The sequence below is a fragment of the Hibiscus syriacus genome, unplaced genomic scaffold (assembly GCF_006381635.1).
Source record: "Hibiscus syriacus cultivar Baekdansim isolate YM2019G1 unplaced genomic scaffold, ASM638163v2 tig00111392_pilon, whole genome shotgun sequence".
In the NCBI taxonomy this organism is placed as follows: domain Eukaryota; kingdom Viridiplantae; phylum Streptophyta; class Magnoliopsida; order Malvales; family Malvaceae; genus Hibiscus; species Hibiscus syriacus.
Window position 1 is genome coordinate 632,653 of NW_024063078.1, and position 14,803 is coordinate 647,455.

General features: G+C 36.8%; 3 protein-coding genes across 4 annotated transcripts; 1 reads left to right on the top strand and 2 right to left on the bottom strand.

Moving 5' to 3' along the window:
* The first annotated feature begins 1,276 nt into the window (after positions 1-1,276).
* LOC120160413 (tRNA (guanine(10)-N2)-methyltransferase homolog) lies at positions 1,277-3,771 on the top strand. The gene is made up of 6 exons (XM_039170829.1): positions 1,277-1,538; positions 1,633-1,844; positions 2,132-2,449; positions 2,531-2,605; positions 2,710-2,784; positions 3,125-3,771. The coding sequence occupies exons 1-6, from the start codon at positions 1,313-1,315 to the stop codon at positions 3,668-3,670; spliced, it is 1,452 nt and encodes a 483-aa protein (XP_039026760.1). The 5' UTR covers positions 1,277-1,312; the 3' UTR covers positions 3,671-3,771.
* LOC120160409 (3-hydroxy-3-methylglutaryl-coenzyme A reductase 1-like) lies at positions 2,520-13,494 on the bottom strand. 2 transcript variants are annotated; one of them, XM_039170826.1, is made up of 6 exons: positions 12,397-13,494; positions 12,114-12,295; positions 11,674-12,020; positions 11,136-11,379; positions 9,811-9,816; positions 2,520-2,531 (listed from the first exon to the last, which is right to left on the bottom strand). In XM_039170826.1, coding segments are annotated over exons 1-5 (1,764 nt in total). In that variant the 5' UTR covers positions 13,386-13,494; the 3' UTR covers positions 2,520-2,531; positions 9,811-9,814. The 2 variants fall into 2 exon arrangements, with proteins under 2 accessions (XP_039026757.1, XP_039026758.1); XM_039170827.1 differs by lacking the exons at positions 2,520-2,531; positions 9,811-9,816 and having other exon boundaries at positions 11,116-11,379.
* On the bottom strand, positions 6,430-9,825 carry LOC120160412 (histone deacetylase 19-like). The gene is made up of 8 exons (XM_039170828.1): positions 9,778-9,825; positions 8,697-9,258; positions 7,910-8,350; positions 7,592-7,822; positions 7,118-7,188; positions 6,955-7,009; positions 6,744-6,815; positions 6,430-6,646 (listed from the first exon to the last, which is right to left on the bottom strand). Exons 2-8 carry the CDS (start codon positions 9,222-9,224, stop codon positions 6,548-6,550), a joined length of 1,497 nt encoding a protein of 498 aa, XP_039026759.1. The 5' UTR covers positions 9,225-9,258; positions 9,778-9,825; the 3' UTR covers positions 6,430-6,547.
* Positions 13,495-14,803: the final 1,309 nt, after the last annotated feature.

The window sequence follows — 14,803 nt, forward strand, 5'->3', positions numbered from 1 at the left end:
TACTAGGTATATTTCTAACAACTTTAGATTCCAACGAATTTCTGAATATTTTGTGATGTTTAAGTTAAAGATATGTTGATTGAATTTTAACCAATTCTCCATCTCTTTCTCTTCCGATATCGATCAGATTTCAACACAAATATGGCAGGCCTTTCCGGCATTTCCTACCTTTCGTGCTGTATCTTACCGAGTTGATCGTATAGATAGGTGTCTTAGACATGAAATTTAGAGGCCGTGTTGTTTGGTTTCTTTGTATCTGATTGATCTTTTAGGTTTCCAATATTGTTGGAAAGAAGAATCCCTTCACTTCATTATATAGGATATCATGAAGCAGTGACAGTTTCGTAAGGGAAGTGTCGGACACGGACATGGTTTCGGCATAGCAGATTATGTGTTGGACCGATAGGGATGGGCATGAGGCGGGTTGAATTTTTCGCTGCCCGGGCCTCAACCTGAAATATTACTTATTCCATTTGAACCTAATCTGCCCCGGAAACTAATGTTATAACATCTGTCTCGAACCCGTGCTTGAAATTTGGATTTATTTCTTTCGTTTGAAAGATCACAAATATATGTAGGGTAATTTTTAACTGGTCTAGGTATTTATTTTATCCTCCTATTTTTGCGAAAATTTCAAAGTTACCATTTAATTTATTAGAACTCGGAATTCATATTCTAATTTTTTTTTAAATAATCTAATTGAGTAATACTGTTAAATTTTATCATTAAATCTTAGACCAAAAATTCATTTGTTGAACGATTTCTATGTAAAAATCTAATACAATAACAGTTAAATAATTTAAACAATAAATACATCAGATACTATCAAACTTTAGGCATTGTATTGATTATACCACTGAATTTTTAATTTTACCAATTATAGTATTAAATTTTGATTTTTGTTTCAATTATACCATTGAATTGTTAAATCGTTAGCGGTACGATGATATGGCTGATGGAAGCCGACGTAGTTGACGACTGTTGATGTAGACATCTCAAAAAAATGATATCATTTGGATTCGGTTGTTAACAATTTAACGTACCAGTAGCATATTTGAAGCGAAAATCAAAATTTAATACTATAATTAGCAAAACTCAAAGTAACGATAGAACGTCTAAACTTTGGTGCTACTTGGTGTAGTTAACCCTAATTTAAAAATAATAAAATAATAAAAATCAATAAAGAAACGACGCCGTTTTATTAGATTAACAGCAAAGGGTTTTGGGTTTAGAAGAATTTTTTAGCCCGTTCTTTGTTGAGCTCAAGCTCTCTCCTTCGTCCTCCTCGAGCTTCTTCTCCAAAACACAACCCATGTGGTACCTATGCGTATTTTACCACAGACTTCTCGATTACAGAAAACCTGAATTCGAGTCTTTGGCCGATCTGTTCGGAGCTTTCGGGGACAAGGGGAGCTCCGATCCCCATTCCCAGGACAAGGCTCTACAATGGCGGCTTCCTAAAGGTCACCACCCTGATTCCCCTTTCCATTTCGTTCATTTACCTTCCGAAGATATCGCCAGGAACATCGCAAACCGAAGTAAATATACAGACTTCTCTCTCTCCTTTTCTCCTTTTGGCTACTAAAATGGGTTTTCGAGGTTGAAATCACCCCTTTGCTTGGGATTTTGTAGGTCTACTTGTGAAGGGAATTTATGAACTTTGGGGTGAAGGAAATGACTATGAAGAACTTGAAGAAGCCGTGAAAAGCTATCCAGATGACCGGAAGTTGCCTTATTTGACGCCTGGATGTACATTCAAGATTACTGTTGATAGTTTTGGGAAAGTATTGAGCCTTCAGGAACAGAATGAACGGATTCAGGGGTTCTCTTATATCCCCTTCAAGGTATGGTTAATAGATTTCCTTCGAAAATGTTAATGGATAATTTGCTCTAGGAAGTTTGAGTTTCAGCCTGACTTGGAATTTGTCGCTTATAGCTCAACTCGAGTTCGATCTCTTTTCGTTATTATAGTTTAAGTTCAATTCGATATAAAATGCTAGATTAGGATTGTTGGCCTCATTTCCAATACTCGACTTTTAAGTTCAATTATTTGATAAATCGAACACCAAATCGAATAGCTTGCTACTACTGCTGTAGTTTAAACCAAAGCATGTGATCAACATGTTTGCAGGGTCGAGTTAATTTAAAGAATCCTGATCACAATTTTTGGCTAATGGAAACTGATGCACATGAAACGAATAATGGGCTTCCACCAGTCGTTCAAAGGAGAATATTTTTTGGCAGGGAAGTTGGTGTAGCTGGCAGGAAACTTATACCCATGTATCAATTGAAAACTCGAAATTACCTTGGCCCAACAGCAATGGATGCAGAAATCGCTTTCTTAATGGCCAATCAAGCTCAGGCTGCGCCTGGGAAACTTGTGTATGACCCTTTTGTTGGCACTGGGAGCATTCTTGTTTCTGCAGCTCACTTTGGAGCAATGACAATGGTATTGCATTTTCTCCTTGAACTCATAAGCAACATTTGTGCAATAACTTTGTTCTATTGATTACTTCTTGGATTCTTTCAGGGTGCCGATATCGACATTAGAGTAGTGCGTGATGGTCGTGGTCCCGACTGTAATGTCTGGAGTAACTTCAAACAGGTGAATGTGCCACATAATAAGCAATTCATATTTTTGTTTTTGATTTTATCTGTCTGCAATAGATGTGCTTGAGATTATATATATACTTGTTTGCTGCTCTGTAGTATGGATTACCAATGCCGATTGGTTTATTGAGGGCAGATAACAACCTTCCTCCTTGGCGTCCTGGATTAAAGGAGGTAATTGCTTTTAAAGTTGCTTGCTGTTGAATATGTCAGTGTATTCTTAATTCTTTTGAATTCGATAAGTCCTTTCGGTATTGTTTTGTTCGAAAAACATGCACACAATCACACACGGACTGACATTGCATGTAGATTTACTTTTGCTTATTTTGCCAAGGCATTTTAAGGAACATTGGTCTTATGAGATTTAGCCTAGGAAAGGAGGGCTCATGCTTCAAAGCAACAATTGAGTGACTAGAGAGGATCTTTTGAAGTTTTTAGAAGAGATTATTGTGGTTTGTCACCTTTTCAATGCTTTTTTGATTTTAAGTATATTTTCTTTTGTTTTTCTGCATAGATGTTTGACGCAATAATTTGCGATCCCCCATATGGTGTTCGAGCTGGTGGACGTAAGTCCGGGGGTCGAAAATTGCTCAAGGGGATTGTTGGCCCTTACACCGTCCCAGATGACAAAAGGGCAGACCATATACCGTCAACTGCTGCTTATACCTTAGTTGAGTGTGTGCATGACTTGCTTGATCTTGCTGGTAGGATGCTCGTAATGAATGGCAGGCTCGTGTTCTTCTATCCCGTGTTGAGAGAAGATGGTTATGTAGAGAACCATTTCCCAGAACATCCTTGTTTCAAGTTGGTTGCTACTTCGGAACAGATGCTCAGCTCGAGGTACAGTCGTGTTTTGCTCACCATGGTGAAGACATCCTCGTACACCGAGGAAGTCTCTTTGGCAGCTAGGATAAAGCATTTGGAGTTCAAGGAGAATCATCTCAAATGGTTAGAAAATGGTAATCTCCATTCTTCTGTTTTCAGTCCGGCAGACACCGAATCAGGTGATTCAAAAGCAAGTAAAGAATCAAAACCTAAATACAGAGGGAAATATGTCTAGTTTTACTCCTGTTTTGGGCTAATTAAAGGACTATGAACTCTTTTCCTATGGTTACTCATCTGTCACTTATATTTTATTTCGAATGATCGATAATTTTTCATTGTTTAGTTGTATTGAATTTTATTGTTATAAAATCGGGTTAGATTCAGATCGACCAAAAACTCGTCCTAACCTGCGTTATTTCCGTACATATATATTATAATATTTTAAATACGAATTTTAAATATTAATTATAATAATGATTATAATTAAATTTATAAGATTTAAATATATGAATCAACTTGACTTTAAATTTTAAAATAAACCCATTTTTATAAAATTAAAAATAATTAAAATGTAATTAATTGATTATGTCAGTTAGGATTTTGTTTTCGAAGTTATGATTATTGGATTAGGTATCATTAATATTAATAAAAATATCAAATTTATTATTATTTAATTAGGTTTAATTGGATTGGATTGTAGGAATAAAAAATAGTAAACTCCTTAACTTAATCATTTTTCCACTAAATTTAACAATACATATATATTAATTACAACACCGGATAATTATACTCAAAATTAATTATAATATATAATCATAACCAACATAATCTTTAAAAATTAAACATAAATCTCGAACTCATATATAATATTAAAAATAAGGGTAAAGTACTCAAATGGTCCCTCAACTATTAAAAGTTACAAAATAGTCACTCAACTGTTCATTATATTTTAAAATCGTCATTTTCTATTAAATATCTTACGGTAAGTGTCATTTGATAAAACATATTTACCATATAAACAGAAGTTAATACTAGTATGTATGCACAACTTTTTTCAATTTGATTCTGGATAACTTTTAGGGTGCGTTTGATTCACGGAATATAAGATTACCAGTGGGAATGTAAGATTACCAAGGAATAGGATTACTGAGAATGTTGTATTTTGTGTTTGGTTGACTTAGTAGGAATGTAAGATTACCGTGTTTAGTTAAAGGAATAAAAAATTATTAGAATGTATATTTGACCAAATTGTCCTTATTATATATTTGTGTAATATTACAAGTTGGAAAATATTTATATATTTTCTTTAAAAAAATTAAATTTATAATATTTATATATTTTTTTACAAAATTAAATATAAAAAAAAAAGTTTAATGAAAGGGTAAAATTTTATTTTAACCCTTGAACTTCATATAAAATTTTAATTATAGATTTTTTTATAAATCTAAAATAATTTAAGGATAAATTTGTAATTTAACATTCGTAAAATTTTTATTATTCAATGACAAAAGAAATATATTTTTGAAAAAAAAATAAAATTTAAAGGCATTTTAGTCCAAAACGTCGGTAATCCAACAATACCTAAGGAAAGGGAGGTAATGACATTCCCGGTAATATACCCAAAAAATCCACTATTAATACCGGTAATAGGATTCCCGGACTAACCAAACGAGGGAATGTAAATTTCATTCATATGAGAATCACACATTCCGCCATCCAAACACCCCTTACAATGATCTTTTAACAGGTGTGGGATTTGACTGCTGGGAAACTGTTGCATCAATTCAAGGATCATGATGCGTAATCAAAGCTGTGTTGGAGTATGGGTTGTACGCATCAGGGAATTGCTCTGCTCAGGGGTGGAGAGGGGCGAGGGGGCGGTCACCCATAATAATTTTTAAATTTTTATATATTTTAGACATTTTTTTATTTTATGTTAAAAATATATTTTTTCTCCTTAAAATTTTATAAGTTCGTCTTTACTTTAAAGTTTTATAAATTCACTCTCTCTAACATAATATCCTACATCCGTTCCTAGCTCTGCTTTCAATGCTTTAACGTATTTAATTGCTCCATCTTTCTTTAATTGCAGTCATTACTATGCTTCAACATATTTGATTGTTCCATCTTTCTTTAATTGCAGTCATTATGTAAAGGTTTTGATATTGAATTTTGGTCATTGGCACAGCACATTGAACCACATGCAGTTGGTAATGCTAAACGTGTAAATGGTCATTCTGAACCTAAATCTCCTTCAGGTGGAAACCTCTCTGTATTAACCGAGATTTCATGCTGCCGGTCATCTTAGGTTTGAACGTTGCGATCTCTGCTTTACATAAATCGGAAAAGTAAAACAATGGCTGCCAATTCTTACCAGGTGAGAGCATGGTGTTTATTAAACTGCCATAGGTATAAGCATATGCAGTTGTTGTATACCATATGACTTATTCTTTTCTTTCTGTTCAGTTTTTGTACGTAGAAAGGGGGATCAGCTGCAAAATCTGCCCAGGAATTGAATCTAGCACTGCAACAAGTATCATGACTGAAATCAACACATTGAATGAATTCACCAACTTTATTTCCATGCTTTTCACGGGTAAAATTCTTCGAGTTTTGGCGCACTGAAAGACCGATCAAAACATCGACTAAAACACCGATCAAAGCATCAACGACTATGATGCATATTATATTGTAAGTCCTGCTGTACCTTATACATTTTACACCCTTAATGAAAGCCAAATTAACTGCTAACCTGATTCTTCACTGCAATCTGCATTGACTGGAAAAACGAAGTCGGACAGTTGCTGAATAGTTCAATGGAGTTCATCGACCTGATGTTACACTCTTAAGATATGAATACCGGATTCGGATTTCATTTGAATCAAAATCAAAGTGTATAGTGTATACATAAATTCAAGAAATCATATGTAAATAAGTTGCAAATAGCAAATTTAATATTCAAATCCAAGTGAAACAATCAAATTACCAAGAGCTCTGAAGTTTTCATTGGCTTCTACAGATCTAAATTGATCAGCAAACGAAAGGGGCCTATAACGTTAGAAATTGCTAATGCACACAAGTTACATCCAGCACTGATTAGAAAGGTTTTGGTTTAGGGCTTCGGGTACATCTGATCGGATGCTTTGTTCGATGTTTCAAACTCGACTTTCACAGTTGGTTCATCGATAGCCATTGGCCGAGCATCTACAGACTGAAAAATTTTCAAAGTTCCAATACAAGTTTCAGAATCTTGTCTGCCTATAATTTATGGACAATCACGATACGGATGCAGGTTTATTTTACATTACCTTTGTAATTGCAATCTCGTTTGTTGCAATGTCAAACCCTCTAGCTTGCTCGGCAGCTCCTTTTGAAACCTCCTGATAGGATACAAGCCGGAACGAAAATTTTCCATCAAAACGAGCGATTAAGTGGGGGAAAAAAAGTAAGACTAGCATTGTGAATGCCTTAAGTCTCACAACCATGAACAGAATCGAACATTTACAGCTTATAGCATACCAAATCTTTTCTTGCGTGTTCAACTACTTCTCTCTTTACTCTGGTCGGAACAGGTCTACATAATGATTGTGAAGGCGATGAGTGAACGAAAAGATGAAAATAATATGCATTAAAAACAGGTTCGGGTGAAAATTTTGAACATGTTTTTTTTAAAGACATTTACCGCTTCTCATCAACCTCCATGCCGGAATCCGGATCCCATCTTTCATTAGCATCATCTTGATCTTCATCAGCCTGAATATATATGAATTAAAAAGCAACAAGTATAAGAGCCAAGTAGCTGTATGTAATTAGTAAGATGTACAAAATTCTGCGTTACTCCAACACTCGCTTTTCTTAAAGTATCTATGTCCGATGCATGCCTGAACATGAATATAGAGATATGTCCTTCCAAAGATCCTTCAAATATGTTAAAACTTGGAAAAGATTGAATATATCCATATACGACATTCATACTCAAGCCAAAGTAACAGAGAAAATGTATCAATGCAAACTAACACAAAGTTAACAATATAGAAGAGAATTAAAGCATAGTGCAATGCTGAAAATGGACACATAAAAATGCCTGCAACCATGCAAGGATTGAGAAGATTGTAAACCAAGTGGAAAATGTAGATAAAGAAGCCATGGAACACACCTCGGGAAGATCGGTGTCCGGTGGTCTTTCTTGAAATTGGACACTCGGTGCATGTTGGAGCTTTGAGAGATTTTCCAGTAGATTATTGTGTATCTCTTCAAGTAACTGGCGTGAATTCTTGTTTTCCATATTACTAGGAGCAACATGAAGGGAATAATCAGGACCGAAATACTCGTAATACTCATGTTGAGGCAGCTGGTCGTCAACTTCCGTTCCAAGTGCAACTCCGGTCTGTTCACATAGAGACCGTTATTAATAAACTAATCCACCACAAGGAAATCTCAGATAGTTCTTCTAAGATTGAGATTGATATATTACCTCATAGCACCAACAGCGAGCAACATTCCGAATGGTGTAACCACCACCACCCAGTAGCAACAACGGAACATTGAATGATCTCATAAATTTAACACACTCTGCATGACCCTTGATCGAAAGATTGAAACACCCCAACCTATCTCCGGATAGAGAATCAGCACCGCACTGAAGAACCACTGCACCAGGCTTAAATACTTCCATAACTTTACCCATAATTGGCTTAAACAAGTAATGGTAACTCTCATCGTCAATTCCATCATCCAAAGGAACATTCAGGGAATAATATTTCCCTTTTGAATGTCCAATATCACGTATATCCCCCGTGCCCGGAAAGTAATCACCAAATTTATGAAACGAAACAGTCATAACCCTGTCACTTGTATAAAATGCCTCCTCCACACCATCCCCGTGGTGGATATCGATATCAACATAAAGAACACGCTGCAGCAAAGAGAAGAAGCAACATTGATGAGAAACTATACAACATACAAGGTTGCCTCTTGCATATGAAGAAAGTTCTAAAGAAAGCTACAAAAACCAAATAAGCTGTTTTGTAAGTTTTTCTATCATTTGCCTGAGTACTGAACCCGAGCTTTGGTTCAGTACGCGCTATACAATGGCTTAACTCTTTCTTAAAATTCACCAATCATGAGACAAACATATAGTTGTCTCTTGAGTCTCAATGATGTTGAAGAAAGTTCCCAAGAAAGCTAATGAGGAACTAAGGTATAAAAAACAACCTGATGCGTCTTAAGAAGTTCTGAGGAACTAAGGTATCAAAAACAACCTGATGCGTCTTAAGAAGTTCCAATATTGCAAGGACAATATCATTGACATAGCAAAAGCCCGAGGCCTCGCATTTCTTAGCATGATGCAAGCCACCAGCCCAGTTAATCGCAATGTCGCAAAGACCGTGGTTTAGTTTGACAGCACCACCAACAGATCCACCAGCATATGTTTGACAGAAGGAGTAAAGGCCATCAAAGACAGGACAGTCTTCACCAACATTAAACCGCTTGAGCTGCCTGAGCTGATCTTGCTGGGTTTCGGGCGTTATGCTGCGGAGAAAATTCACATAATCATCGGCATGGAAGCGGCAAAGATCCCTATCTCGGGCAGGGAAGGGCTTGTAAACTTGCATATTTTGAAGCAGCCCGTAGTGTGCTAAAAGGGCATGAGTCATTCTGATTCTGTGAGGCTTCATAGGGTGACCTTGCCCGTAATAGTAATTCCCGACCTCCGGATCGTAGAAATAGCTCACCTTCCTCTTCACTCCATCAGCTCCCGAAGGTAACGAATTCCCTCCGGTGTCCATTGAATGATAACCTCAGGCTCTTTGTTTCTGCTTTAATCACTAACCCTAATTAGATTTACTTACAAAAGCAACGCATTTATCTCAAATAACATCCAAGTAACAAGCAATTGAAGAACAACTAGACCTCATTCACTCTATGGAAGATTTTAGAAGATAATATTAATCTTTTCAAGCATTCAAACAAGTGAAGGATGCAGAGTTTTAAAAAAACCCAAAAATTTAGGAGAGTTTCCCGAGAGAAAAAAAAAAAGAACCCATTCACTAGATTTTCAACAGTAGCAAATCGACGTCAACAAAGAATCCAGATAAAGCGCATATATTTACCCAGACCAAGGCAAGTACTTTCGCCGACTGCGATGGCACCATTGATTAGAAAAACAAGTAATTGAACTAAGGCACACGTAATTCATTTTTAAGATTTCAAACAAACAAACACAAGCGGGGAAAAGAATAAAGCTAAAATAAAAGCAGAAATCATTAAAAGGCTTTACACTAATCAACTTGGAACAGAAGAAATCAAATAACTAAAGCAAAACCCAGAATAGAAACAATGTTTATTTCACCTATAGGGAAAGAGTTAACAAAGCTTCTTCTCTCTGCTTCAAACCCCCAAAGTTTTTAGCTACCAAGTGTTTTGCTTTCGAGCGGAATTGTCCGAATCACTTTCAACTCAAAGCACTAAAATTCAATATACTACCTTTTTTCCTTTTTTGCTTAATAATAAAATGAGTAACATCCTATTTGGTCACCCAATTATGACCGTGATTATGTTTTGGTCACCATTTACATTTTTTTCTTAAAATCATATATATTAGTTTTATTTTGATTATTTATTGAAGATGTTACTACTAAGGATTGAATATTATATCTGAATTTAATAGATTTTGATTTGATCTAATTTTATAGAATTAATTTTTATATAAAAAACGAGTTTGGTTTATAAAATGTGAGTCAGTTCGATTTTATAATAAAAAAATTAGGCAGACTGAGCCTGAATAATAATATAGTTTTCTTTTATATATTTAAAAATAATTGTTATTCAACTAAATTTATGTTTTATCAAATAAAAATAAGATTTTTATGTATTAATATTTGATCGGGTCGGATACAAATTTTTACCCTTAAATTTAAAATAATTTTGAACCGAATCTCACTAAACTAGGATTAAATCAAATCCGAGTGGAAATGTATGGTTTTGGAGTAGATCATATTGATCAGACACTCGACTCATCTAAATCATTTACCATCCCTACATATGATTAATATAATAACAGTTTTAATGTTAGAGACATTTAAATACGGTTTAAACTTATTTTAATCATAACGAATAATTAAATTCGATTTCGAACCAATCGGCTAATTAATAGTTTATTTATCCTATGATAAAATAATTACCTAATTATTTATATGCTATAAACTCGTCTTTTTTCGTTAAATAATTAACAACAGTCTGAGTTAAATATTAATTTATTAACTGAGATATGATAAAATTTGATTATAAAATTTTAAACGATTACCATATCTCAGTTAGTATGTTAACATCCAATTCAGAATAGTCAAATTTTTAACTAAAATAGAGAATTTAAAATATTTAAATAGTTAAATGACAATTTTGTAACTTTGAAGAGTCAGATGACTCAATAAAACAATGCCCTATAGTCGAAAAATCATTTTATAATTTTTAATAGTCAGGAGATTTAACAAAACAATATCTATATCGAGAAACTATTTATATTCTTTACACATTTTTTAAAATAATTTAAATTTCGAATTTAATCAAGTTTTAGAAAGAGATGTAGAATCAATGAGTTGGGGGCGGGGGGAAGAGAAGGTTAATCAACAATCCTATCAGTTTACAAAATAGATGGAAGTCTACTTAAAACCTTATTACAAATAGAGCGATTGTTTTTCAGGAAGAAGCTGCCTTGGAAACATCCTTGCTGGACCTATTGTATTTCATATGGCTCTTCACTAGTTGCCCCGCGGCAAGTGCCGACATCAGCGACAACTCACCGGCGAGGACAGCCCCAGATACGATGGTTGCAAGCAGCCTCGAGTTTGCTCCGGGGGATTCTTTGCTAGCACCCTTCACACCGAGTAGGTTCAAACAGGCTGACTGTGAAGCAAGTTGAGTTCCACCACCAACAGTGCCAACCTAAAATCATTGCAGTAATCTAGATCATTAGGCACTTCATGAATACTCGGGTAATGTTTTAACTCAAATAAGTATGTATCTTATTCGAGTATCTTTGACGTTTTTCTAAGTTCCGATTATGTTATTCAATTTTAGGTGCTAGTATAACATAAGTACGAATTGGATACAAGTATCATCTAAATTTTCCCAAGTTTCTATGATCCCATAAAGTCGGAGCAGGATTTAACAATTTGACTCAGCAAAATAATTTTGATAGTGAAGAATATTTGATCAGATAGCAATTCATTATATTACCTCGATCGAAGGCATTGTGACAGAGACATGAAGGTCCTTGCCATCATTAACAGCTTCCATCATGGTGATGCAATGAGAGCTCTCGACATTTTGAGCCGGATCTTGGCCAGTAGCAATGTAGACAGCAGTGACGATGTTACTGGCATGAGCATTAAATCCACCCAGAGCTCCAGCCATGGCAGAACCAGTAAGGTTCTTTAGCATGTTAAGTTCCACAAGAGATTCCACACTTGTCTTCAAGACCTTCCTCACAACATCACCCTTAATAATGGCCTCACAGACGACAGACTTGCCTCGTCCTTCAATCCAATTTACTGCAGCCGGCTTTTTGTCGGAACAGAAGTTTCCTATATCCATAAAATTCAAAGGTCTTAGCTCAAAGTTCAAACAATGAAAAAAGAGGAAGAACGTAGATATAAATCCTCGCAAATGAGACTCACCGGAGATGCCAATGACATCCATGTCAGGGAAATCAGATTGAAGGAAATCCAAAACGTTTTGAACTCCCTTGGAAACCATGTTCATTCCCATAGCATCACCAGTAAAACATGAGAATCTTAAATACAGATTCTTCCCTGCAATTGCACATTTGATGCTTTGAAGCCTGCCAAATCTGCTTGATCTGCAACCACTCAAAAGTACCACATCTCTAAACAAATAAGCACTAATATTAACTTGAATTGAAATCGTTGAACCCAGAACTGGAAAAATATCAAAACAAACCTGTTGAAAACAACAGCCAAGGTCTCAAAATTTTCAGGATCCTCCACATACAGCTTCAGATCAGCTGCTCTTTTAGCCGTACCGAACCTCACAACGGGAGCTCTTGTCATTCCATCTCTAAAAAGAACACTTGTAGCTCCACCAGACAAATGAATAGCTTTACAGCCCCTGTTGGTGCTAGCCACCAAGCACCCTTCCGTGGTTGCCATAGGAACCCAGAACTCTCTTCCATTAAGCAACAAAGGCCCAGCAATGCCCACTGGAATCTGCACGTACCCAACTGGCATCTCACAACACTGCCCCAATATGGATTCGTAATCAAATCCATCCAAGGGTAATCCTGACAATGACTTACCCGTCAATCTCTGCAAAGCCTCACGCCTGATCGCAGCCGCTCTCTTGCAATCACCTAACTGAGATTCCAAAGAATATGAAGGGGTTAGTCCAGCCACAACGAATCTAATTATTTCTTCGTCTTCCTCGGTCATAACTGTCATAGGCATTTCATCGAACACTTTTTCGGCAGTTACAATTGGAGCCGAAGGAGGTAAAGATCGAATCGAGAGATCAAGTGCTTGGCCGGGCGGAACTTTATGGGCATCTTCATTTTGAAGCAAAACTCCATTCACCACTTCATCATCCTCGGAAGCCCAAACGTCACCAGATGGCCGGAGAACCAAAGACTGAACAAAGTCAATCCCGAAGAATCCCAAGAGGTAAATAAACGACGCGACGGAAGCGAGAATCGAAACGATCTCGGAAAAGGTGACGACGTGGAGAGGAGTTGAGCTCCGGATCTTTTCCCGCCAGCGGCAAAGGAGGAAATAAAACGCCGAGAAGAAGAGTGTGAAGAAAACCGCATTAGTCAGGTACAAAGGAAGCGGCAATGCGTCGGAAGCTTTGGTGGAATCGTCTTCTAAAGCAATCGGTCTCGTCGGCTTGTGAGATCGAACGGAACTGGTATTAGATCGCCGGCGGTTGCTTTCCATCTCGGGCGGGCTGGCGATTATGAAGGAAGCCGACGACGGATTGCACGGCGGGGGATGAGGGCATAAAAAGTGGGTAAAGAAAACGAGAGGGTCGTATAGTTTTGATTAATTTTCTTGTGAGATCGAACGGAACTGTATGTCTCAAAAGAGTTTAAAGACGGGTGAATTCACGAGATAATGTTCTCGATTTTTTTTATTCACGATATAATGCATATTTCAGATTAATTGCTGGTATGGGGTGAATTCTACAGTGATCTCGTAGGACGCCATGCAATCCAGGCGACATACGGGAGACATACGAGTGACATACGAGCCATACAAGCCATATACTCACCATGCAGACGAGCCATACCCATGCAGACGAGCCATACAAGCCATATACTCACCATGCAGACGAGCCAGCCAACGGAGAGGTCGCCATGCAAACGAGCCAGCCAATAGAGAGGTCGCCATGCAGTCTGGGCGACCTACCATGTCGCGATGTCGCCGGCAACCTAGAACCGATCCTTGGTCGCCCCGAGTGCCCCATGCATGAACTGATCCTTGGTCATCCTTGGTGCATGGCCCATGCAGAGGTTTGCCGAGATCAGACCACGTGAACAAAGCGCATGTGACCTATCCCATGCCTCGTGCATGGCCCATGCATAGCACCAAAGCAGCATCAGCGAGCAACAGCGGCCACCAAAGCAGCAAATAATGATGGACGAGCAACAGCGGCCACCAACAGCGGCCACCCCAAAGCAGCGGCCACCAACAGCGGCCACCCCAAGCAAATAACTTATAGGACGCTGGGCGTGCATGGCGTCCTTATAGGACGCCGGGCGTGCATGGCGACCTATAAGGACGCCGGGCGTGCATGGCGACCTATAAGGACGCCGGGCGTGCATGGCGACCTATGTTGCCACTGTAGAATTCACCCCATTCGAGCAATTAATCTGCCCAGTGCATCATCTCGTAAAATATTTTTTTTTGAATCCATTATGTCGTGAGTTTTGCCGTTTAAAGACTGTATTTTTGCAAGTGCATGGTTTAGTTTTGTTGTTTGAAACAATAATTTTCTTTATTTAAATGTTTAATATTCTTTATTCTTTATTTTTTTTACATTATGTTTTCAATGTTTCGTATTGATTAATTTGGTTTGATCTGCGTTGCACACCTAATTTTGGTAGGTGGGTCTCTAAGTAAAGATTTTCTGCATACACAAAGACTTGAACTCGATATCTTACTTAAACAATATGAATCTGTTTATGACTTGAACCAAGTTGTTGTCTTTGTTTTTTATTAATCAATAATTTAATTTATTGTCATTTAAAATCTATCTTTTAAATACTATCATGTATGTTCTTTGTCAATATATATATATATATATATATATTATCATGTATGTTGAGTAATAAAACTTTAATATTTTTTAAATG

What these genes read in the sequence shown, in the direction of transcription:
- LOC120160413 (XM_039170829.1), top strand. Translation starts at nt 1,313, where the DNA reads ATGTGGTACCTATGCGTATTTTACCACAGACTTCTCGATTACAGAAAA. An exon ending in ACTTTGGAGCAATGACAATG is followed by an intron (nt 2,450 to 2,530) that starts GTATTGCATTTT and finishes GGATTCTTTCAG; the next exon opens with GGTGCCGATATCGACATTAG. An exon ending in TCTGGAGTAACTTCAAACAG is followed by an intron (nt 2,606 to 2,709) that starts GTGAATGTGCCA and finishes GCTGCTCTGTAG; the next exon opens with TATGGATTACCAATGCCGAT.
- LOC120160412 (XM_039170828.1), bottom strand. Translation starts at nt 9,224, where the DNA reads ATGGACACCGGAGGGAATTCGTTACCTTCGGGAGCTGATGGAGTGAAG. An exon ending in CTCGCTGTTGGTGCTATGAG is followed by an intron (nt 7,823 to 7,909) that starts GTAATATATCAA and finishes CTATGTGAACAG; the next exon opens with ACCGGAGTTGCACTTGGAAC. An exon ending in ACGAGATTGCAATTACAAAG is followed by an intron (nt 6,647 to 6,743) that starts GTAATGTAAAAT and finishes AAAATTTTTCAG; the next exon opens with TCTGTAGATGCTCGGCCAAT.
- LOC120160409 (XM_039170826.1), bottom strand. Translation starts at nt 13,385, where the DNA reads ATGGAAAGCAACCGCCGGCGATCTAATACCAGTTCCGTTCGATCTCAC. An exon ending in TTGGCTGTTGTTTTCAACAG is followed by an intron (nt 12,296 to 12,396) that starts GTTTGTTTTGAT and finishes GAGTGGTTGCAG; the next exon opens with ATCAAGCAGATTTGGCAGGC. An exon ending in TCACAATGCCTTCGATCGAG is followed by an intron (nt 11,380 to 11,673) that starts GTAATATAATGA and finishes CAATGATTTTAG; the next exon opens with GTTGGCACTGTTGGTGGTGG.